Below are 24,715 nucleotides of genomic sequence, written 5' to 3' on the forward strand. Positions count from 1 at the left end.
CAGCTAATCCTACCAATACCCTCTCACCTGCCAATACCACAACCACCACCGCCACCACCATTTTTCAGGTGTTTGATACATACCAGTTCTTAACCTTCATTTTGTATTCAAGGAAACAGAGGTGTGGTGAGGGTATGTAACTTGTTCTAGGTACGATAGCCAGCACTTCGTACCTCAAGTTGTTCTGTATCACTGCCTCAGAGCATCAGTCCTGGTGCAGAGTTAGTGTATGGATCACAGAAGCAATGGCTGCTAACAGAAGCAGGTGTGATCAGGTGTATCTTATATACATTTGTTCACCGAATGTAAGAAAATGAATGCAAGTTTGTCCCCAGAAATCCATTTTCCAAAGCTGACTCTGGAACATTTGAACTGGTCTTACGCAGTTCTATGACTTAGAGGATTTATTCATTCATTTGTTTTCTTTTGTTTTAATTATAAGAGGAGTTGTTTCACTAATTAAGGAAAGCTTGGAAAGAGCAGAAAGGGGAATGAAAATAATCTCTGATGCTCAAATTCTTTCTTTGATAATTTATTCCAATCCTGATAGACAAATAGGGATTCATGCTTATTTGGGGCTTATGATCACCTTCTAAAATGTGGTGACTATCCAGAGTGAACAGAGGAGTTTTTGTTCTTTGTGTTCAAATGAGGAGTAGTTATTCTTCTGATAGAATCATGAATTCAAACTGGATGACTTGGGCTCACCCTTCTCTTGGGACAGATCCCTTCTCAACTGTATCACACAAACCCATCACCTGAATCATCATGCAGTAAAATGATCTTTGCAGTTTGATGAGACATTATTTTTGCTGTATTTAGTCAGTTAATATGCTGCAGGGTAGCTATCTATGCCAGGGCCTCAAGTATCCTAAGCAAGGGCCCTATCACTGAGCATTGAGTTCTGCCAACTCCTCACACTATAGAGTGATCTAGGGCACTTGAGCTTTATCTTTGGGTGTTTTATCAAGAGAAGTTATTTGTATGTTCTCCGAGCTTTCTCATGCTTCAGAGTTATTTTCTTGTAGACTATGTAAGAGACAATTTGGAGTCTAGAACTTAGTGGGCTGTAGACTCATTCTGACTAACTTTGGGGTTACAGTGTTACAGAGAAGCCTAAGGCCTGAGTTTTCTCCTGCTTTGACCCTTGTTGCAAGGCATATAATCCGTTTCCTAAATGTGCCCAGAACCACTTTCTGATCTTATGTTTGGGACTTTGTTTGAGAAGGGGTGTTAGGGGAAGCATCTTTTACTTCAATACCCTCTCTCCCCTTACTCGAGGACCAAGGTGATGTATGTACGGGTTTTTTAGTTTTCTTGTAAGGAGCTTCATTTCTATTCTGTAATTTACAGCTAGTGTTGCCATGATGTATTCTTGTAGGATGTTTTTAAACCCTTATAATTCAAACGTCCTCCAGGACACTTCTAGGTGAGATACTGTTTGTAAAAACACATTCCGCATGTATGAGACCTGTCTGCCAGAGATACAAGGCCCTGGGCCATGGAAAATGGAGAGACAGATTCATGATCACACAAAGTGGAGTTCACTGAGGACTTAGAGACAGAATGTGTCTTGGGTTTCAGCAAGGCAGGTGTATTCCTACATTCTGAGACAGGACAAAGTCTTTTGCTTGTGAACCTAAATGACTGCAGGCCACATCAGAATGTGTGTAGCCCTTCTTGAAGCCTAGCAATGTATCAGATGGCAGTGGTCAGCATACAGGCTTGGTGAATTGAATGGTGCTCTCTAAAGGGGATTGGGGTGTGTGCCAGGCTCATCTGGTAGGCAGATTGGTGGAAATAACTAAGATGGCTGACTGTAGTTAACCTGAATGAAGCCTTACGCGTCCGTAGCTAATTGTTCACTTTCAATATAGAGCCCTTTCCCATTGTACCCCAGTGCTCTGGATGGTTTTGTTTTTCCAGTTTGGTGCTAGTGAATCATTTCTATTCCAATTTTTCTTTCTCTAGAAATATCTATGACTGTTGGTTGTTCTACTTTATATCAGTCATTCTCTCATTTAGTACCTGGTCTCTTTCTTCAACTTGGAGGAGAACTTTTATATATATATATTTTTTCTTTATTTACATTTCAAACGTTATCCCCTTTCCCGGTTTCCTCCACCCACCCACTCACTTCCATCTCCCCACCCTCGATTCCCCTACACTGGGGCATCTATCGAGCCTTCATAGGACCAAGGACCTTTCCTTCCATTGATACATGACAAGGCCGTCCTCTGTCACATATGCAGCTAGAGCCAAGTGTACTCCTTTGTTGATGGCTTAGTCCCTCGGAGTTCTGCGGGGTGGGGGTGGGGGGTCTGGTAATACTCACAGGAGCAAATATGGAGACAAAGTGTAGAGCAGAGACTGAAGGAAAGGCAACCCAGAGACTGTCTGACCTGGGGATCCATCCCATATACAGTCACCAAACCCAGACACTATTGTGGATGCCAAGAAGTGCATGCTGAAAAGAGCCTGATATGGCTGTCTCCTGAGAAGTCCTGCCAGAGCCTTACAAATACAGAGGCGGATGTTAGTAGTCAACCATTAGACTGAGTGAGGGGTCCCTAATAGAGGAGTTAGAGAAGGGACCGAAGGACTTGAAGGGGTTTGCAGCCGCATAGGAGGAGAACTTCTTAAGTTGATGTTTATGGTTTCCAGGACTATGAAGATGCAGAGATGAGAGAACAGAGAAACTGAGACCACGTTTGCTCTCTTGTTTATAACCGTTAGACCACACGCTCTGCTTCCTTACCCTGCCCCAGTAACCCACTCCTCATCAGGCCTACTGAAAGAAGCATCGGACAGTCGTAGGGACCATTCTCAGCATACAGGAAGCCCAGGGTCACAGCGCAAGAGACAGCGAATAGAAGAAAAGAAACAAAGAGGAAAGAGAAAGCATGGGAGTTTGTTTCTTTGGGTCTTTCTCTCTATGAACGCTGGCGAGTCCATTAAAACTTAATACATTTCCATGGTTCTCCTTTGACTGCCTTACGGAGTACTCAGCTCTCCGTAAACAGCTTTGGCTTCAGAGTGAGTGGGAGTTATTTTCCTTTCCTATCATCTATTCTTCGGCGTTTGCCCCCCCCACACCCTTTTTTCATCCTTGACCAAGAGAAATCTTTCCTTATTTACTGACTGGATGCTGCCACAGTAGTGGCCTGCCCTCCACTCCATACTCATGAGTGTGGAGCCAGGTGCTCAGGGCTCTGATCTGTTTTCACTTGGTGTGGCTGTGCTGGGCTGAGATAAGATCTTTCCCATTTCCGCTGCCTGATCTACTCACATTCTCAACACAAGAATGGAGACCTTCGCCTCCGGTTCGCAGTGTGGTCCCAAGGGCCTTTTCCGTTTCTCTCACTGTGGCTTTAACATTTAGCCACCCAGCTTCTTAATCACTTTCTGTGATCCCCTTAACAACCCTCCCCATTATATCATGCTGCTGATATTATGGGCTCTGGCTAGGTGTAGAAAGAAAGTTATGAAAGACTGAGAATCCGGGGCTGCCACCCTGCTCGCCTCACATAGCAGTTTATAAAGACCAAGCTTTGATCCAGACAGGCTGGGGGTTAGGAGAACAGGATGACTCTTATTTGTGCTTCTACTTACACAGCGAGAAAAGGCCACACAGTGTCTTATAGTCAGTAAATTCCTGGCAATGATGGGAAGATGGCTGTCATTTCTACTTTATTTGTGGCAGCATCACTCTGGTATTCTTCAAAGAACTGTGATAGATAGGTATTATGTCAAGAGCTCTCAAACACAATGCACTGTAAACTTCATTATCACAAGAGTCTTTATTTAAGGGCAACCATAATCCAATATAACCTTCCTGGTAACTCTACCTCCCCAAATGTAATCTCATTCACCATATTTTCTAGTACAGAATTTTTACAATTATGGACGCTATTATATTAGAGCCAGGGCACACATCTTTCTGCGAAGGATTGAGTAGTTTCAGCTTTGTGTGCTGTACAGTTAAAATGGCTATTGAGCTCTGCCATCATAGCATAAAGAGGATAGGTAATATATATAGGTATATGGCTATGTGGCCATAATCCAATAAAACTTTATTTTAAAGATAGGTGGTAAGATGCATATGGTTCATAGTCCATACTGTACTGGGCCAAGTAAGATCATGCATTTGAAAGGGGCATCTGAAAGTATAGTGTTAAAGTCTTTTAGTGGCTATGGTTGTCCCATGTTGGATAAGATAGATTGGGCTGGGGAGGTGGTGCCATGATTCTTGCTTTTGCAGAGCACCTGAGTTTTCTTCTCACTACCCATGCAGCTCCAGGGGATGTGAATTCTGGCCTCTGTGGTGATTCTCCACACCTATGTGCACATACTTATAAACATACACACACACACACACACACACACGAGTCTTTACAGAAGACTTAATACCAAGTCTGCTTACTCAGGACAGGAATGATCATGGTTTAGTTCATTTTTTGTTAACTGTAGTGAAGTTGCTGGATAGTGCGGTGATGTATGTCTCTACTTCAGTTTGTCAACCAAAATTTCTTTGAGGAATTCTGAAGTCAAGAAATGATCAGTTTTCTCAGGACCTATCCAGTCTTCACATATTCTGTTGAACATCAATGGTCATACTATTTTATGTATAAAATAAGAAGATATCGTCGCTACAAAAACAAAACAAAACAAACAAACGAAAAGCCAGCTGCTGCTTTAGTTCCAGTGGTTTAGGCATTTGCAGCAAGCCTATCAGAGAATAATACAGAAACTTGAATGGCCATGTGTGACTGTGCTCAATGATTGTAGAGGTGTATTACTGGCACTTTCCATGAAAGGTTGACATCATAGAACCCCTCCCCTTCCATCTCAGGTATGCTGGCTTTCTTATTCCTCCAGATGGAAAACAGAGTAGCTATGAGAGTAAAATATGTTTCTCCTTCTCATAAGAGAAAATGGGATGATTGTTTTGGAAGGTTCTGACTTCTATGTAGTGACTATCACTTCTTAGTCAAGACAATTTAGTTTGTTCTCATCCTTTTCTACCTTCTAATTGATTCTTCCTCCAGACAGTGAAGAAGGCTGTGGGATGAATGAGAAGGTGACTCTGTCATCTGGGAAGGATACCATTGCTATGACAACAGAGATGAGTGCCTGACATTTCTTGGGTACTGGCCGTACTGGTAGAGAAGAAGACAAAGAGAAAAGGCAGTTGAGGATGGTTCTCCAGGTGTAGGATCTCTGACACATTTCTCTTCAATGCCTGATCCAAGGTTTCTAGAGGATGATTGACTCTTGCTTGTATTAAGGACATCTCTGACTCTGATATAAACATATGGCTTAAATCAAGATACAGACACATAGTGAAACAGCTGATCTAGGAAGGGGATACCTTTTCATTCAAGTTTAGATGTGAGTCAGAAGTACACATATTCTTTCATGATTAGGACTCTGAAGGGTTTTTTGTTCAATCATTTAACATGAGCAGTCAGTTAACATCATATAATCTTAGGCAAGTTACACAACCTATCTATTGTGAGTGTTCTCATTTAAGGCAAGATAAGACCATCTATCTCAGAGAGTCATGAGCAGGATGCTGGATATGCCTGGAGAAGACATATATTGTTTTATTTATTTATTTATTTATTTATTTATTTATTTATTTATTTATTTATTTTGGTTTTTCGAGACAGGGTTTCTCTGTGTAGCCCTGGCTGTACTGGAACTCACTTTGTAGACCAGGCTGGCCTTGAACTCAGAAATCTGCCTGCCTCTGCCTCCGGAGTGCTGGGATTAAAGGCGTGCACCACCATGTCTGGCATGCACACACTTTTCTAAGTGGGGAGACTGTCACTTGCCCGAGCCCTGGCTTACATTGAATGCTCAGTGACAGGATTTGCTGTACTGGGTGCTTGTAGCTTGTGGCTGAGATGGCTGTGAGTTAGATTTCCCTACTGATGTGGATTAATACCTTCTTTTGATGAATTGTCCCTCTCTGGGTGTCAAGGATGAAATTGTTGTCCGAGTCCCTGGAAAATGCTGCTCTCAGTGCTCAGCGAGATCCTGCTCTACAGCTGGCCAAGTGTACGAGGTAACCGCCACATGCTGCACGTGGGTGTGGGTGTCCTGACTTAAGGTCTTCACACTTCTATCCCATGCCTCCCAACCGCAGAACGCCCCCCACCCCCAACCCTCATGTCTGAGTTGTTGCCAGGATTAGTAACTTAGTACACAAATGGGCTTTTTTCCTTCAGTACATGAAAAGCCTTTATGAAAAAAATTAAGCTGAAAGGGATTAAAATATTAAAGAATGTGCTGGCAAGCAGAACCCTTGTTCATGAACCTTGGGAAAACTTACTGTTCACATTCACGCTGACAAGGAGAGGGGCAATGATTGCTCACTGATTGTTTATGCTGAGTTTCAAGAATCTGGGGCTGGCTGGCTCTTTCATTAAGTTTTATTCACTGATATCCAGAGACAGCACACCCCTGTGTTATACTGGGAAGAAACTCAGGGATGGCAGAGTAGATAGCTCAAGCCACTGAAAGACTGAAAGTAAACTGCAAACTCAGTGATAACTATTGTAACAGTCTAGACAACCATGCCTAACCCACAGTAGTATAAAATGAAGGAGACTTCAGCAAATTGAGTGAATGAATACATGCTCTGTCCTAGGGGTGTTCAAGATATATATATATATGTATATATATACATATAAAATATGCACATATGTAATGTGTGATGTGATAATATATTATTTATGATGTAATGATATATTATATGTGAGATATAACAATATCATATATATGATATATATAGCTATATATCATATATATATGTGATATAACCAAAAGTCATATTATTCTGAAGCAGTAAACATATACGAAAGTAAACTCAGATTATTTGTTTCTTATTCACTACTCTAAGAAAAGCTAAGTAGATATTGGGATTGTGGCAGTCAGTGGGGAATCTGGAAACAGAGTCTCACTAATTCTAGGTGGTTCTCTTAAAATCTGAATGAAATAACTATTTGGGAAAAAAAACTTTGAAATTAAGATTTGTTTTAGTGTGTGTGTGTGTATTGTGTGTGTGTGCATTGTGTGTGTGTGCCTGAATGTTTCTGTATGTGAACCTTTATGTGTCTGTATGTGTGCACCATGTGCATACCAGGTGTTTTGGGTCCCTGGAACTGGAGTTATAGGTAGTTGTGATATGAATGCTAGGACACAAGCCCAGGTCTTCCACAAGAGCAACCAGTGCTCTAAGTCACTGAGACATTTCTCCACCAGTGGGAAGCACTTTTGTCCCTGCTGTGTATGTCCAGTTTGCCAGAGTGTTCTCATTCGATATTTTTATTAGACACGTTTGAACTAAGTTTCTTTTTCCTTCAAGAGATGGGCTGTGAAAGTATATGAATCTGTTTGGCTGCAAGTACCAGAAATGCCCCAGTAAAAGTAACCAAAACAATAATATTTGTTTGAGAGAACAAGATGTCCAGTAAGGAGGAATCTGCGGGAGAGATGATTTCAGGTCTGGGTGTTACCTTCACATGGGTTAACTATGCCTCCCTGATGTCCCTTGGATGACTTTACATTGCTAGAAAGCCCATGCTCACACATAGCATTGCTGCTGGCTGGTGAAAGAAAGGCATGGCTGGAGAGTAATTTCTTTGACCTCCAGCATTTGAGCAAACCTGGGAAAACTATACCCTAGGTACAGGGAAGCTCATGGCAAAGAAGTCCTAAGGACTCCACAAAGGAGTCAACCAACAGGGGCTTCCAGTTTGCCTCAGCATTCTCAGGTCATCTAAACGCTTGACATAGTGACCCTCAATAGATTCCATCCATGCCATCCAAATGCAAATATATTTTAAAATTCATTATCTTTTCTTTTAGAGGCCTTTTTTACATAAGTAGTTTTGCTTCTCAGACACGTGTTCAATGCTAATGCATGAAAACACAGGAAAGTAGGTAACAGGAAATGTAGCGAGAAAGTAAGTGCCTGAGCTTTTGTTAGATGCATGTGGCATTTGACGTGACACCCTCCCTTTTCCCCCTTTCTCTCTCAGCATGGTGAACAGTGGAAAGAAGATGCCTGTACCCTGTGTATGTGTGACCAGGGACAGGTCAGGTGTCACAAGCAGGTGTGCCCTCCACTGAGATGTGCAAAGGTATTTGAAAGCATGTGCCTCTCTTTTCTAAGCTTGACTCTGGACCATTTAAGAAATGCAGTTCTTAGTCTATTGCATCCTTTTTTGATAGAATCAGAAGCTTTAGAGAATGCGGAGTGTTGTATAAAGATATAAAGGGCCTGCCTCCCAGCAGGAGAGCTGAGGTGGAGAACTGCCTCCCCTGGTTCAGGAGGGGTTGCGTTACACATGACCAACGTTCTGTGTCTCTGCCACTTGTTGACTGGACTGCCCTTTCCTTCCCATTCTCTGTTTCTCCAGGGTCAAGGCCGAGCCCGGCATCATGGGCAGTGCTGTGAGGAATGTGCGACTCCTGACAGGAGCTGCTCATCTGGTGGGGTCCTGCGGTACCAGGATGAAATGTGGAAGGGCTCGGCCTGTGAGTTCTGCATGTGCGACCAAGGCCAAGTGACCTGCCAGACAGGAGAGTGTGCCAAGGTGGCCTGTGCCCTGGTAAGACATGAAGTCATTTTCATTTCCTCCGTGGTAGCTCCTCCCAGCAGATGGTGGGTGCTCCCTCCTTCCTGGCAGCAGAGAGAATGGCAGGAGGATTGCTCACATTTCCAGGGGTCTCTGAGCACGGAGATGCTGGGATAGGAAGTGAATGTCACTGTCTGTTCAGACTAGCTTGGAACACTCCCCAGAGCCTTTAGCTATCACTGCATCTGTTCAGATTAGAAGAACTCAGCCAGAAGCATAAAGGGAAGGACATGATGGAGGACATTAGCCTATCAGTCTGTACAGCTGGCCCTCATGGGTAGCGGACTGCCCTGTTGCTCTGGCCTTGAAGCGGCAGTCTGCAGGTGTGCCTGGGGCCTGGCTCTATCTCTAAGCATCTTGGCTGAATTTAGTAGAAAAGATACCCGTGAGCCCTCCTGTGGACTGGGAATATATATATATGCATGTGTGTGTGTGTGTATGTATATATGTATATATGTGTGTATATGCATATGTATATGCATATGTATATGTATATATGTATGTGTTTGTGTGTGTTTAAGATAGAGCAAGGGAACCTCATAGACAATTAACTGGTATGGCTTCTGTTAACTTCCACTATCTGCAGAATTTCTAGCTGGCTCTGCCTGGTTTCACATGTATATTTTAGGGAAATTACTCCCCCCCCCCCCTTTGAACTTAATTTTGACCCATGACTTTAAAAAAAATTGCTTTAAAAGTTTTTTCCTCCTCTGGCCTCTCCCATCCGCCCCTCCAGTTTCCCTCGGGGTTTTGAACTTGAGGATACAGGGACGCTACAGAGATCTGAGGCACAGGGGCCAGCGGAGGCTTTTTTCTTTCTGGTTCCTCTCTGCCATTTCCAGCACTGAGCCTAAAGAGAGGCAAGCTTTCAAACAAGACTGTCATTCACAGCATTGATATTTTTCACTTCGCCTCCCACATCCAGGTCTTGGCAGAGCTGAAACAGACTCAAGCAGAGAGGGTCTTGCCTTCCCGTAGATTTATTTACCACCCCCATGCCTTTTCATTTCTGTTTTTCCTTATGTGAGAGGAGTCAGAATGCTTGGAAGGAGATGACAGGAAACTTGAAGAGGGCCTTTTCCTTCTCTTGCTGTCTGGGGTGGGGCTTCCTTGCCTCTGTATCTGACAGTGCTGGGTTATACTTCAAGGTTTAACTCATTGACTATTCCAAGGTTTGTGAAAAATGGTGAGAGGTGGTTCTGGCCTGCTGGGCTTCTCAACCACCCACTCTCAACCTCCCTTGAGAAAAGGAGCAGAGCCCACTGTCCCCTCTGGCGGCATCCCTCTGGGTCTGCTGGCCCACTTTACCACAGTGGTATTAGCTGGGCTCTCTGTGTGTCCTTGAGGACAACGAGGAGAAGCTTCTGGAGGTGAGAGAGCCATGCTCCCTAATCTGTTTTCTGTTGTGCTCCCCACCTTTGCCTCTAAGGATTGAGGTTCTGAAGCCCATGGCCTGTTTCCCCAGATGTTTAATTTTTTCTAGAGTGTCTCCACATACCCCCAATTTTGTGTAAGTTAGTAGATTCTAAGCTGGAATTACTGCCAGTAGTGAAACCAAAACCAAAATAGAATCATTTTTTTTAAAAGATATTTATTTTTTATTTTTTATTTTTTATTTATATGAGTACTTTGTAGCTGTCTTCAGACACACCAGAAGAGGGCATCAGATCCCATTACAGATGCTTGTGAGCCACCATGTGGTTGCTGGGAATTGAACTCAAGACCTCTGGCAGAGCAGTCAGTGCTCTTAATCGCTGAGCCATCTCTCCAGCCCAAAATAGAATCTTAAGGAGGAAGAAAAAAAATACCCTTCGGCCTCTTTTTAGATACCATAATTCTGAAATTAGCTTTGGTTAATGACCTTGTTAAAGCCTGGTTATCCTAATAGCTTCTTAATTTCTACTCTGCTTATATCGCTGGTGATCAAACAATGAAGACGTACGATGACCTTGAGAGTTCCTGGGCTTTGTGGGAAGCCAGATACACGAGCAGAAATGATTCTACTCGGAGGTCCGCAGGAGCACCAAGGATTATGGAATATGAGTTAGATGCCCTCAGATCTCCTGAGGGAAATAACTGTGAGGCAGCTGTGTCTCCACTGCTGGGGCTTCCAGTCAGTTCCACCCTGCTGTCTGAGGCCCTCTTGAAAATATCAAGTCTATTTGACTTCTAATCTTGGAGACCAAGGATGTATTAGGTATTAGTGTCACGGATCTACACAAGGCTATAGAAATCTCAGTTTCTGCAGATGACAGAATCATATTTGCTCTCCATTGCTATTTATTATTGAATCAGCACCAATGTTCTTGAATCAATGCACAGTTTTTGTTTTTGCTTTTTTTTTTTTTGAAGGAGAATATGGCATGATCCTTGTCTTTGATGTATTCAGTAAAAACCCTCGACACTGAAACATAAATTGACCAATGGTAGACTAGCACAATATGATTGATTTCATATTTCCAGGTGTTATAATGTCTTTCAACGTAAAATTCAGATGACAATATCACATTATTGCTTTCTTCTTAAAAGGGCCTACTGTTTACTCCAGAGATGTACTGTGCTGGGAGGAATGGCCTGTAGCACAGCCTACTGAAGAGGGAAGGCATGCATAGCTGGGGAGCCTTCAGAGGAAAACTACCTCAAAAAAAGGCCATCCTGTGCTAATGCGCATTAAATTGACTTCCAGAGTCATTGTTCCCTAGGGGTTAGGTATTCAGCCAAGGAGGTGCAGCACGTTTGATATGGAGAACACACTTCAACGTGAAATGAATGAGTTTGTTTCACAATTTAGTTCTATTCAAAGCCCAAGTCAGAAGCTAGTTGGCATGTTCCCCACAACAATAAGCTGGCGTGTTTGGGGACAGCCAGGCTTCTATAAATAGTAAAGCTGTTTAGACCTTCCTACCTCACACAGGCTGAATCCTTGCTCCCCAGGAACAGGGCTTTTTGTTATTCACTGCCCTGTGTGAAGACTCAGAACAGCCACCTTCTTCTCGCTATGGGCTGTGGGAGGTCTCTAGCAACTCTCTGCTCTGCCTTTTCTTTTTAACAGAAGTATACTCTGTCTTGCTTCAAAATATTGTTTTAAGCAACTTAGATTACACACATATAAACCCTTTTATATGCTTTGAAAGCAAAATTCCAATCTGATCCTCAGTGATGCCTTCCCCACAGCTGATTCGTTGTTTCTGCAAAACAATTTATATGTAAATACGCCCGATCCCTATAGCACCCACTGCTCTCTGCTGGCCTCTGACTGGTGTGAATTTTGATGGAGAACAATCCATATAGATCTCTTCTGTTTGAAATAACTTTTAGGAATTGTGCAGTGTTATAGCCATTCATACAGTTTTGTGTTTGTTTTAGAAATTTATGTTTTTCTTCATTAAAAAGGAAATGTGTATTCTGTTTAGCAGATCTTGAAGACTCTAGAAGAGAGCCTAAAATCCACTCCTAATGGTACAACCCAAAGACAACAAATCCTTTTACAATCTATTTTTCTTTAATATAGTGTTTTAAACATAAGCTATCATCGTTTCATACGAGTATTTAATTTTACAGTGCTGTTTCTATTTAATATGGTTCCTAAACTTTGAAATTCAATATAAAGCCCCCAAGTTGAATATTAAATATTGAAAGAAATATATCACTCTCCAGAAACTAAATGAGTCCTTAGAAAGTAGGCAGTGCTTTGAAGAACACTCTGCAGCCAGCCAGCGAATATTAGATATTATTGTTTATATAAAGAAAATTGCAAGCAGAATTTGTGATTTAGTAGCATATTCTCTGGACTGTGGGGGCTGCAGTGGAATTTAAACTTTCTCATCTACAGAGAATTATTTAGATTTTTTAAAAACATCAAGCATTCATTATTTTTGAAATAAAAATTAAGTTGAGATTATTAAAGTGGGAAGACTGTGAGCAAACATGTGTCTTCAAAATGTGGCATTTCTTTTCTTCCTCCTGTAATTAAAACAAAAGTTAGCTGTGCGTTAGCCTGGTTCTACATCTGTACATAAAAGGATCCCTCTGGTTTGATATTCAAATACTGGCTCGATTTGCATGCTTTTGTTGACACTAAGGCTACACATCCTGACTGTAAGAATCTGAGATAGTGTGAGCCTTTCCTGCCACTTGTCTTGGCTGTACTATGACATTGCCATGACTGCTGTTTCTGGTCACGGGTAGGTAGGTAATTATGGGGTGGAGAGAACAGAGCACATGCACGAGTCCTGAGAATATGGGAGGAAAATGCACTTGGAGAATACACTGGAACTCTCAGGAGACATTCCAGAGGGAGCCAGCTAGAGTGGGTGTCCAGTATGGGTGTGGGTGTGGATGGGCCGTGGGGGTGGGGCACACACAAATAAGCAATGGGCTGAAGCCCAGAGTGTGTGGGGCTTCTCATTCCAGTCAGGAACCCAGCTGCTTCTCAATTTAGCACTGCTACCTGGAGATGTTAATTTGATGTGTACACTGCACCTCTTATCCCTACAGGGTGAAGAATTAGTTCACTTAGAAGGAAAATGCTGCCCAGAATGCATTTCAAGGAATGGTTATTGTATTTATGAACAGAAGGCAGAGACTGTGAGTATCAGGTTAATAACAAAACACTATTAAAATTAATAGATCAAAATTAACCCAATAAAGGGCTCTATTATTACCTCCCAGTATCTTTAGACCCACTCTTTTTTTTTCTTTTTTTTTTTCCCAGCAAACTATTATATGTGCTTCAAGAATGTGCTATGTACTGGGTACAGGCAGACTGAAAGCATCAAGTAGAGTCTGCTCTTGGGGGAAGATATTTATAGTATGAGAAAACAGATAGAGAAGACACAGACAGACAGACGGATGGACAGACTGATAGACAGACACACACACACACACACCAAACACACTCCCCACTTAATAAATAGAAGAAATGATGGATTGAATGTGGGGTCAAACTCCACTTTCTCAAGTATTATTTCTCCTTGTGTCAAAGAAAATAATTACCTTTATCCCTTTAACTTTGTCTCACACTTACACATGCATCTGGGGGCCAGAAGTAAACCTTGGATGTCACTCCTGAGAGGACACTTACCTTGGTTTTTGTTTGTTTTGGTTTGGTTTTTGTTTTGAGAAAAGGTTTCTCATTGGTCTGGAGTTCACCAAATGAATATGCTGGCTGGCCAGTGAGCTTGAGGAATCTGCTTGTGTCTGTCTACAGAGTGCAAGGATTACAAACACATGCTATACCCTGCTTTTTAATGTGGCTACTGGGGATCTAACTCAAGGGCTTGTGCTTATGTGGGAAACACTTTACCAACTGAACTATCTCTCCAGCACTGCCCTAGTTTTAAAGCCCATATTTTTCCTAGGATTTTGGGATGTTGACAGATTTATCGTGTTCTTTAACCTATGTTCATTGATCATAAATACAGTGGTTTTGCTGACCAATCAGAATAGGGTTGTAACCATTGAGAATCGGTGCTGTGACTGGTCTCAATGTAAACTAACAGCTCTTAATCACATCTGTCACCACATTCTAAGAGAGTGATGTAAGTCAACAAAGTAGGCTATAAGTTTGAATCCCCCTTATGCTGCATACTGTGATCTTGAGCAAGGTCCCTTCTTATGTAGTGCGGATGAAAATGGTACTCTTCTGGGCGGCGCCATCTTCAGCTCCAGACAGCCGGCCACCTTCCTGGTGAGAGCACGGGGGTCTGCCCGGCCTGAGAGGTTTGTGGCACAGGCGCCGGCGGGAGCCTTCTTGGCTCCGGGACTCCGCGGAGGGCAGGCTGCACGGGTGACCGTGTGGAATACAGAGTGCCAGCCGTTTCTGGGACGGGCGAGAGTCGCAGAGCTTCTGGGCAGCGCCATCTTCAGCTCCAGACAACCAGCCACCTTCCCGGCAAGAGCCACAGAGCTTCTGAGGCAGCGCCATCCTCAGCTCCAGACGGCCGGCCTCCTTCCGGACAAGAGCCACAGAGCTTCTCAGGCGGCGACATCTTCGACTCCAGACAACTGGCCACGTTCCTGGCCAAAGCAACACAGCTTCTGGGAAAGATCCTGTTTTGGGCCTTCACCTTCAGCCAGGAGGAGGTCCAAACACCAGATAACTGTACACCTTCCCTGAAAGAGGAGAGCTTGCCTACAGAGAATGCTCTGACCACTGAAACTCAGAGAAGAGAGCTTGTCTCCCACGCCTGCTGATAGAGGGTAACAAAATCAACAGAGGAACAATCTCTTAACAAAGAAAACTATAACAACTAACTCCAGAGATTGCCAGATGGCGAAAGGTAAACGTAAGAATCCTACTAACAGAAGCCAGGACCACTCACCATCATCAGAACCCAGAACGCCCACTTCGCCCAATCCAGGACACCCTAACACACCTGAAAAGGTAGACCTGGATTTAAAAGCATATCTCATGATGATGGTAGAGGACATAAAGAAGGAATTCAATAACTCACTTAAAGAAATACAGGAGAACACTGATAAGAGTTACAAGTCCTTAAAGAAAAACAGGAAAACACTGCTAAAGAGTTACAAGTCCTTAAAGAAAAACAGGAAAACACAACCAAACAGGTAGAAGTCCTTATAGAAAAACAGGAAAACACATCCAAACAGGTGATGGAAATGAACAAAACCATACTAGACCTAAAAAGGGAAGTAGACACAATAAAGAAAACCCAAAGTGAGGCGACGCTGGAGATAGAAACCCTAGGAAAGAAATCTGGAACCATAGATGCCAGCATCAGCAACAGAATACAAGAGATGGAAGAGAGAATCTCAGGTGCAGAAGACTCCATAGAGAACATCGGCACAACAATCAAAGAAAATGGAAAATGCAAAAAGATCCTAACTCAAAACATCCAGGAAATCCAGGACACAATGAGAAGACCAAACCTACGGATAATAGGAGTGGATGAGAATGAAGATTTTCAACTCAAAGGACCAGCAAACATCTTCAACAAAATTATTGAAGAAAACTTCCCAAATCTAAATAAAGAGATGCCCATGAACATACAAGAAGCCTACAGAACTCCAAATAGACTGGACCAGAAAAGAAATTCCTCCCGACACATAATAATCAGAACACTAAATGCACTAAATAAAGATAGAATTAAAAGCAGTAAGGGAAAAAGGTCAAGTAACATATAAAGGCAAGCCTATCAGAATTACACCAGATTTTTCACCAGAGACTATGAAAGCCAGAAGAGCCTGGACAGATGTTATACAGACACTAAGAGAACACAAATGCCAGCCCAGGCTACTATACCCAGCCAAACTCTCAATTACCATAGATGGAGAAACCAAAGTATTCCACGACAAAACTAAATTCACCCATTATCTCTCCACGAATCCAGCCCTTCAAAGGATAATAACAGAAAAAAACCAATACAAGGACGGGAACCACGCCCTGGAAAAAACAAGAAGATAATCCCTCAACAAACCTAAAAGAAGACAGCCACAAGAACAGAATGCCAACTTTAACAACAAAAATAACAGGAAGCAACAATTACCTTTCCTTAATATCTCTTAATATCAATGGACTCAATTCCCCAATAAAAAGACATAGACTAACAGACTGGCTACACAAACAGGACGCAACATTCTGCTGCTTACAGGAAACCCATCTCAGGGAAAAAGACAGACACTACCTCAGAGTGAAAGGCTGGAAAACAATTTTCCAAGCAAATGGTCTGAAGAAACAGGCTGGAGTAGCCATTCTAATATCGGATAAAATCGACTTCCAACCCAAAGTTATCAAAAAAGACAAGGAGGGACACTTCATACTCATCAAAGGTAAAATCCTCCAAGAGGAACTCTCAATTCTGAATATCTACGCTCCAAATGCAAGGGCAGCCACATTCATTAAAGACACTTTAGTAAAGCTCAAAGCACACATTGCACCTCACACAATAATAGTGGGAGACCTCAACACACCACTTTCATCAATGGACAGATCGTGGAAACAGAAACTAAACAGGGACACAGTGAAACTAACAGAAGTTATGAAACAAATGGACCTGACAGATATCTACAGAATATTTAATCCTAAAACAAAAGGATATACCTTCTTCTCAGCACCTCACGGGACCTTCTCCAAAATTGACCATATAATTGGTCACAAAATAGGCCTCAACAGATACAAAAATATTGAAATTGTCCTATGTATCCTATCAGACCACCATGGCCTAAGACTGATCTTCAATAACAACATTAAGAATGGAAAGCCAACATTCACGTGGCAACTGAACAACACTCTTCTCAATGATACCTTGGTCAAGGAAGGAATAAAGAAAGAAATTAAAGACTTTTTAGAGTTTAATGAAAATGAAGCCACAACGTACCCAAACCTTTGGGACACAATGAAAGCATTTCTAAGAGGGAAACTCATAGCTCTGAGTACCTCCAAGAAGAAACGGGAGAGAGCACATACTAGCAGCTTGACAACACATCTAAAAGCTCTAGAAAAAAAGGAAGCAAATTCACCCAAGAGGAGTAGACGGCAGGAAATAATCAAACTCAGGGGTGAAATTAACCAAGTGGAAACAAGAAGAACTATTCAAAGAATTAACCAAACGAGGAGTTGGTTCTTTGAGAAAATCAACAAGATAGATAAGCCCTTAGCTAGACTCACTAGAGGGCAAAGGGACAAAATCCTAATCAACAAAATCAGAAATGAAAAGGGAGACATAACAACAGATCCTGAAGAAATCCAAAACACCATCAGATCCTTCTACAAAAGCTTATACTCAACAAAACTGGAAAACCTGGACGAAATGGACAAATTTCTGGACAGATACCAGGTACCAAAGTTGAATCAGGATCAAGTTGACCTTCTAAACAGTCCCATATCCCCTAAAGAAATAGAAGCAGTTATTAATAGTCTCCCAGCCAAAAAAAGCCCAGGACCAGATGGGTTTAGTGCAGAGTTCTATCAGACCTTCAAAGAAGATCTAATTCCAGTTCTGCACAAACTATTTCACAAGATAGAAGTAGAAGGTACTCTACCCAACTCATTTTATGAAGCCACTATTACTCTGATACCTAAACCACAGAAAGATCCAACAAAGATAGAGAACTTCAGACCAATTTCTCTTATGAATATCGATGCAAAAATCCTTAATAAAATTCTCGCTAACCGAATCCAAGAACACATTAAAGAAATCATCCATCCTGACCAAGTAGGTTTTATTCCAGGGATGCAGGGATGGTTTAATATACGAAAATCCATCAATGTAATCCATTATATAAACAAACTCAAAGACAAAAACCACATGATCATCTCGTTAGATGCAGAAAAAGCATTTGACAAGATCCAACACCCATTCATGATAAAAGTTTTGGAAAGATCAGGAATTCAAGGCCCATACCTAAACATAATAAAAGCAATCTACAGCAAACCAGTAGCCAACATCAAAGTAAATGGAGAGAAGCTGGAAGCAATCCCACTAAAATCAGGGACTAGACAAGGTTGCCCACTTTCTCCCTACCTTTTCAACATAGTACTTGAAGTATTAGCCAGAGCAATTCGACAACAAAAGGAGATCAAGGGGATACAAATTGGAAAAGAGGAAGTCAAAATATCACTTTTTGCAGATGATATGATAGTATATATAAGTGACCCTAAAAATTCTACCAGAGAACTCCTAAACCTGATAAACAGCATTGGTGAAGTAGCTGGATATAAAATTAACTCAACAAGTCAATGGCCTTTCTCTACACAAAGAATAAACAGGCTGAGAAAGAAATTAGGGAAACAACACCCTTCTCAATAGTCACAAATAATATAAAATATCTCGGCGTGACTCTAACTAAGGAAGTAAAAGATCTGTATGATAAAAACTTCAAGTCTCTGAAGAAAGAAATTAAAGAAGATCTCAGAAGATGGAAAGATCTCCCATGCTCATGGATTGGCAGGATCAACATTGTAAAAATGGCTATCTTGCCAAAAGCAATCTACAGATTCAATGCAATCCCCATCAAAATTCCAACTCAATTCTTCAACGAATTAGAAGGAGCAATTTGCAAATTCATCTGGAATAACAAAAAACCTAGGATAGCAAAAACTCTTCTCAAGGATAAAAGAACCTCTGGTGGAATCACCATGCCTGACCTAAAACTTTACTACAGGGCAATTGTGATAAAAACTGCATGGTACTGGTATAGAGACAGACAAGTAGACCAATGGAATAGAATTGAAGATCCAGAAATGAACCCACACACCTATGGTCACTTGATCTTCGACAAGGGAGCTAAAACCATCCAGTGGAAGAAAGACAGCATTTTCAACAATTGGTGCTGGCACAACTGGTTGTTATCATGTAGAAGAATGCGAATCGATCCATACTTATCTCCTTGTACTAAGGTCAAATCTAAGTGGATCAAGGAACTTCACATAAAACCAGAGACACTGAAACTTATAGAGGAGAAAGTGGGGAAAAGCCTTGAAGATATGGGTACAGGGGAAAAATTCCTGAACAGAACAGCAATGGCTTGCTCTGTAAGATCGAGAATTGACAAATGGGACCTAATGAATCTCCAAAGTTTCTGCAAGGCAAAAGACACCGTCAATAAGACAAAAAGACCACCAACAGATTGGGAAAGGATCTTTACCTATCCTAAATCAGATAGGGGACTAATATCCAACATATATAAAGAACTCAAGAAGGTAGACTTCAGAAAATCAAATAACCCCATTAAAAAATGGGGCTCAGAACTGAACAAAGAATTCTCACCTGAGGAATACCGAATGGCAGAGAAGCACCTGAAAAAATGCTCAACATCCTTAATCATCAGGGAAATGCAAATCAAAACAACCCTGAGATTCCACCTCACACCAGTCAGAATGGCTAAGATCAAAAATTCAGGTGACAGCAGATGCTGGCGTGGATGTGGAGAAAGAGGAACACTCCTCCATTGTTGGTGGGATTGCAGGCTTGTACAACCACTATGGAAATCAGTCTGGCGGTTCCTCAGAAAACTGGATATAGTACTACCGGAGGATCCAGCAATACCTCTCCTGGGCATATATCCAGAAGATGCCCCAACTGGTAAGAAGGACACATGCTCCACTGTGTTCATAGCAGCCTTATTTATAATAGCCAGAAGCTGGAAGGAACCCAGATGCCCCTCAACAGAGGAATGGATACAGAAAATGTGGTACATCTACACAATGGAGTACTACTCAGCTATTAAAAAGAATGAATTTATGAAATTCCTAGCCAAATGGATCGACCTGGAGGGCATCATCCTGAGTGAGGTAACACATTCACAAAGGAACTCACACAATATGTACTCACTGATAAGTGGATATTAGCCCAAAACCTAAGATACCCAAGATATAAGATACAATTTCCTAAACACATGAAACTCAAGAAAAATGAAGACTGAAGTGTGAACACTATGCCCCTCCTTAGAAGAGGAAACAAAACACCCTTGGAAGGAGTTACAGAGACAAAGTTTGGAGCTGAGATAAAAGGATGGACCATGTAGACACTAGCATATCCGGGGATCCATCCCATAATCAGCTTCCAAATGCTGACACCATTGCATACACTAGCAAGATTATGCTGAAAGGACCCTGATATAGCTGTCTCTTGTCAGAGTATGCCTGGGCCTAGCAAACATAGAAGTGGATGCTCACAGTCGGCTATTGGATGGATCACATGGCCCCCAATGAAGGAGCTAGAGAAAGTACCAAAGAAGCTAAAGGGATCTGCAACCCTATAGGTGGAACAACATTATGAACTAACCAGTACCCCGGAGCTCTTGACTCTAGCTGCATATGCATCAAAAGATGGCCTAGTCGGCCATCACTGGAAAGAGAGGCCCATTGGACACGCAAACTTTATATGCCCCAGTACAGGGGAACGCCAGGGCCATAAAAGGGGAGTGGGTGGGTAGGGGAGAGGGGGTGGGTGGCTATGGGGGACTTTTGGTATAGCATTGCAAATGTAAATGAGCGAAATACCTAATAAAAAATGGAAAAAAAAAAAAAAGAAAATAAGAGCTAAAAAAAAAAAAAAAAGAAAATGGTACTCTTCTCCTGGGCTATTAAGATGACAGATGCAAAACTCTTAGGACAGCCAGTGGCATATCTGTAGTTAAAAACATTGATAATTTTAGAAAGTTGTTATCACTTGTCTCACAGTGATATTTTAGTCCTCTTCATTGTCTTAAGAATTTAGAAAATTAATGTGTCCCTAGAAATGTTGAGTTTGGATCCATTTCATAATATTAGTTCATCCATCCCTTTTTGTGGAAGTTAAGCCGAATGGAACTTAGGAAAATCAAGTGTTAGAAATAAGCACTAATCTCCATAGCAGACTGCTATTCAAGAGTTCCGTTTAAATGTTTCGATTCCTTGTCCTCGAATCCCTGTATGCTGAGGGAGAATTGAACCAACATGCTCGTGCATAAAGCAAGAATAAAAAGTCCAAAATGTCTTCATCCTCGAATGGTGTTTGATGCAGACAGATTTTATTTTTATTCATAAGAAGTTAATAAAATTGCATGCTGCTTGGTGGGAATGGATATCTCCTAATGGAAAAATAAACAGATCAGCCTAATGGTGTTTTTAGTGGTATCATAAATACATTCCTTTTTCTTCCTAGATGTCTTCAAGTGCAAGAGAAATTAAGCATGTTCCAGTAAGTATGGACTTCTAATTTGTGCCTGGAGTTGTTTTAAATAATGATTTGCATGTACTTACCCTGGGGGACTTGGTGTCTTAGCATTTTTCATAGCTACATTTGATGGCATTACGGTTGGAAATTAAGAGTGTTGTGAAAACGGAGACTTTAATACACTAGACTTGAGTTTGTTTGTTCGTTTGTTTTGGCCTATTTTCTATAACTGATAGGTACATTTTACTAATCATGGGCACCTACATATCTCCTTTACCTTCCTCCTGATTAGTTTTTTCTTTCTTTTAGTTTTTCATCCTAGACAACGCAGATTGATCTCTGAGGGAACTTTGTGTAGAGTAAATTATTGAAGGAATCACTCCTAGGGATGGTGACAGAATTATTCCCCAAGCAACTGAGTATCCCTTCTCCAGTCTTTTAGTTCTGCACTGCCATGGGTCCTGTCTTAAAGACATCAAGCTTATCGTTTTAAGGATTTGTGAATGAACATCTAAGAACCCATAACATCTCTTCCTTCTTTCCACCGTGTCCCCCAGTTTTCTCACAATTTCCCCTTCACTTTGAAAAGTGCTATTAGAAGTGTTTTGTTTTATTTTTTTTAAAAAGCTGACTGTTAGCGATATTTCATATTAGTTAGCCCAGCAAGCATTTTGTCAGACTTTTATTTTAAACTGTACTCCCTCATGTGCTCATTTTCCCCTCTCTCTGATCAATCCAGTGCAGCCTATGAAGGGACCTTTGTCTCATTCTGATTTCCAGGGTCAATTTTTTAAGGAAATTGCTTCTAAAATCAGTATAGATTCTCTGTCAATCTATTCATACATATTACCACAATTCGGTTGGCCAGAAAGAATATTTTAAGGAGAGAAATCTCATGGTACATCTGTAGCCACACTCACACACACACAAATGGACCTGTGAAAGCTTTAATTTTGAGAATACAATGCCTTTCTTGTTACTCTGACTGTAACAAGAAAATACAGTGTTTGAACCAAGTTTCTCCCTCTTATTATAGAGACTGTGTTTAATGGGCCTGCTAACCACTAGGTACAAGAAGCAATGGTAATGCCCCCTGGTGGGTTTTGTTTTGGCTCTGAGGGGTGAAATGTGTTGAGAAACACATTTGAAATACTTTTTACATATTCTGGTTGCCCAAAGGTACGTCAAAATTTATCTCTTGAGTGTGCTTAAAATCATTCCGTTGATGCTGCACATTAAAAGAAACCAATTAAAAACAAAGAAAGAGAAACTATGCTTGTTAAATTTCTTGCTGTCTGAGGGCAAAATTGGGAAGACCGGGTGCTGAAGGCATGCATCTCCTGGTCTTTGTGGAGGCTTGCTGGTCTACCCCAGAAGATCCTCTTCAGAATCTCTGCTCCCCGTCACTGTCTTGACTGTTTCCCACAGGATGGGGAGAAGTGGGAAGAAGGCCCTTGCAAGCTGTGTGAGTGCCGGGAGGCTCAAGTTACTTGCTATGAACCGTCTTGCCCGCCATGTCCAGTGGCCACCCTAGCCCTAGTGGTAAAGGGACAATGCTGTCCAGACTGCACACCAGGTAGGTCCATGTCCCATTTTCCTGTCAAGAAAATTCAAAGATATTCTCATTTTTCTTCCAATTTGTTTTTTATTGCTCACTTTTGGAGGTTTGTTTGTTTCCTTAATTTTTGACAAATTATTCTTATTATCAATCTTTGCAGAATTTGTTTGACTACAACCATATAACTTTGGGCAAGTCATTGACCCTCAGTGTCTTAGTTTTCTTAATTATAAAATATGCCTTATTTATCTTGAAAAAATCATATTAGTCAAATACCACAATTTGAAGGACTCACCAAGGCCTATTGGCCTTCTAGTGTTGAAAATATAGGAATAATTCTACAAAATTTGCCAGTGTTCTTTTTTTTTCTTTTCTTTCTTTCTTTCTTTCTTTCTTTCTTTCTTTCTTTCTTTCTTTTTTTTTTTTTAAGGTGAACTGTGAAACAGATGGCTTCTTTTGCATTTCTCAAATGAGGTTTTAAAGTTTCAAGACTCATTAATTTTTTCCAAAAGAAAATTTTATCTACTTGTTTTGCAGTTGTGCCTCCAAATCACCTGGGCTTGAATTAGTTCTGGTTAGTGGTTCCTGGCAGGCTCTGCAAATGGCCAGCTCCACTCTGCTTCTCTTCTAGCATAGCCTATCTCAAAACAAGTGGCATTTCGTCCATTTGTATTTCCTAATTAATAGTTTCCATCTGCAGGCTCCGGTTTCCCACGGTAGCATCTGCCTTCCTCCTCACCTTGTTTTGGCTAATCAGAGTTCCACTGAAGAAGTGCCAAGGGAAAAGCAATGCGACCTTATATTTAATTACAGTACCTTGGCCAAACTGGCTCTCTGGGTTTTACAAAACAAATATTGAGTATGCTATATATGAGGCATTAAAAACATCAGGCCCTTGAAAACCTTCAAACCTGACAACAGCCCCTTGGTGATTGTTAACCTCCAAGACGAGGGATAATCCTGATTAGTGTGAACGAGAGTCAAGATTTTGAAGAGAAAGAGAAAGGAAAAATGATGCTATTCGTTAAAGATATAGCTAGTTTTAGACGTTATAGCCTCTATCTCTGAATTCTCTGTGCATGGCAGGCTTCAGAAGAGCTTCTTTGATAGCATGGATGACTGACTCTGCTTAAGCCCCATAGCAAGGAGGTAATTCCACCCCTTTCTCGAGTCAGCGCAGCAGTCAGAGTGTTGAGGAGCTCATTCCTTTACATATTTGATTGGAGACTAGGAAAGCTGATGATGATATTTCAGACTCGGGGAATCGCACATCAATCCGTAGTGTTGCTATATGGGGCCGCTTTGCATCCAAGCTTTATCGTTCTCGATCCTTCCTATTCCCTGTAATGTATGTATCCTGTGGACTCTTCAGGAGCCTGACGGCTTTACTGAGTTCTCTTCTTTGTTCTTGGTTCTAGTACACTGCCACCCAGACTGCCTGACCTGCTCTCATTCTCCAGACCACTGTGACCTCTGCCAGGATCCCACAAAGCTGCTGCAGAATGGGCGATGTGTGCACAGCTGTGGCCTGGGCTTTTACCAAGCAGGCAGTCTTTGTTTAGGTATGGCAAACAAAGGTACAGAGGTACAGTTGCTTAGAGCTAAAGAGACTATCAATGTGATTTATGGTAGCTGAGCCAAAGTATTGTTACGGAAGGGATCACAATGCAAGAAATATGCATCCAGAAGCCACAGCAAGTCATAAGTGTCTTAGCCTTTTCACCTTAAGATCTCGTTCTTCTGAAATTGTACAGATGTTCCAGTATTTCCTGGGAGGTGGGTGATACGGGGGTCAGATGCAATAGTCAAAACTGGATTTCTTTCATTTTGAAGACTTAAAAGGTAGCAACATCATGGTGCTTGCTGTCATTTACTGAAATCTTCAGTTA

At 41.6% G+C, this 24,715-nt stretch overlaps 1 protein-coding gene across 2 annotated transcripts in view; it reads left to right on the forward strand.

The window, feature by feature from the left end:
* Fras1 (Fraser extracellular matrix complex subunit 1) overlaps positions 1–24,715 on the forward strand; it is a 410,957-nt gene that overhangs the window by 172,960 nt on the left and 213,282 nt on the right. For both annotated transcript variants that reach the window (XM_006534873.4, NM_175473.3), the window contains exons 7-13: positions 5,987–6,070; positions 8,049–8,150; positions 8,430–8,621; positions 13,146–13,235; positions 21,257–21,292; positions 22,697–22,844; positions 24,245–24,388. In XM_006534873.4, the coding sequence (XP_006534936.1) occupies positions 5,987–6,070; positions 8,049–8,150; positions 8,430–8,621; positions 13,146–13,235; positions 21,257–21,292; positions 22,697–22,844; positions 24,245–24,388 (796 nt within the window). The remainder of the gene's footprint in view (positions 1–5,986; positions 6,071–8,048; positions 8,151–8,429; positions 8,622–13,145; positions 13,236–21,256; positions 21,293–22,696; positions 22,845–24,244; positions 24,389–24,715) is intronic.

Source organism: Mus musculus, chromosome 5 (assembly GCF_000001635.26).
Source record: "Mus musculus strain C57BL/6J chromosome 5, GRCm38.p6 C57BL/6J".
Classification (NCBI taxonomy): domain Eukaryota; kingdom Metazoa; phylum Chordata; class Mammalia; order Rodentia; family Muridae; genus Mus; species Mus musculus.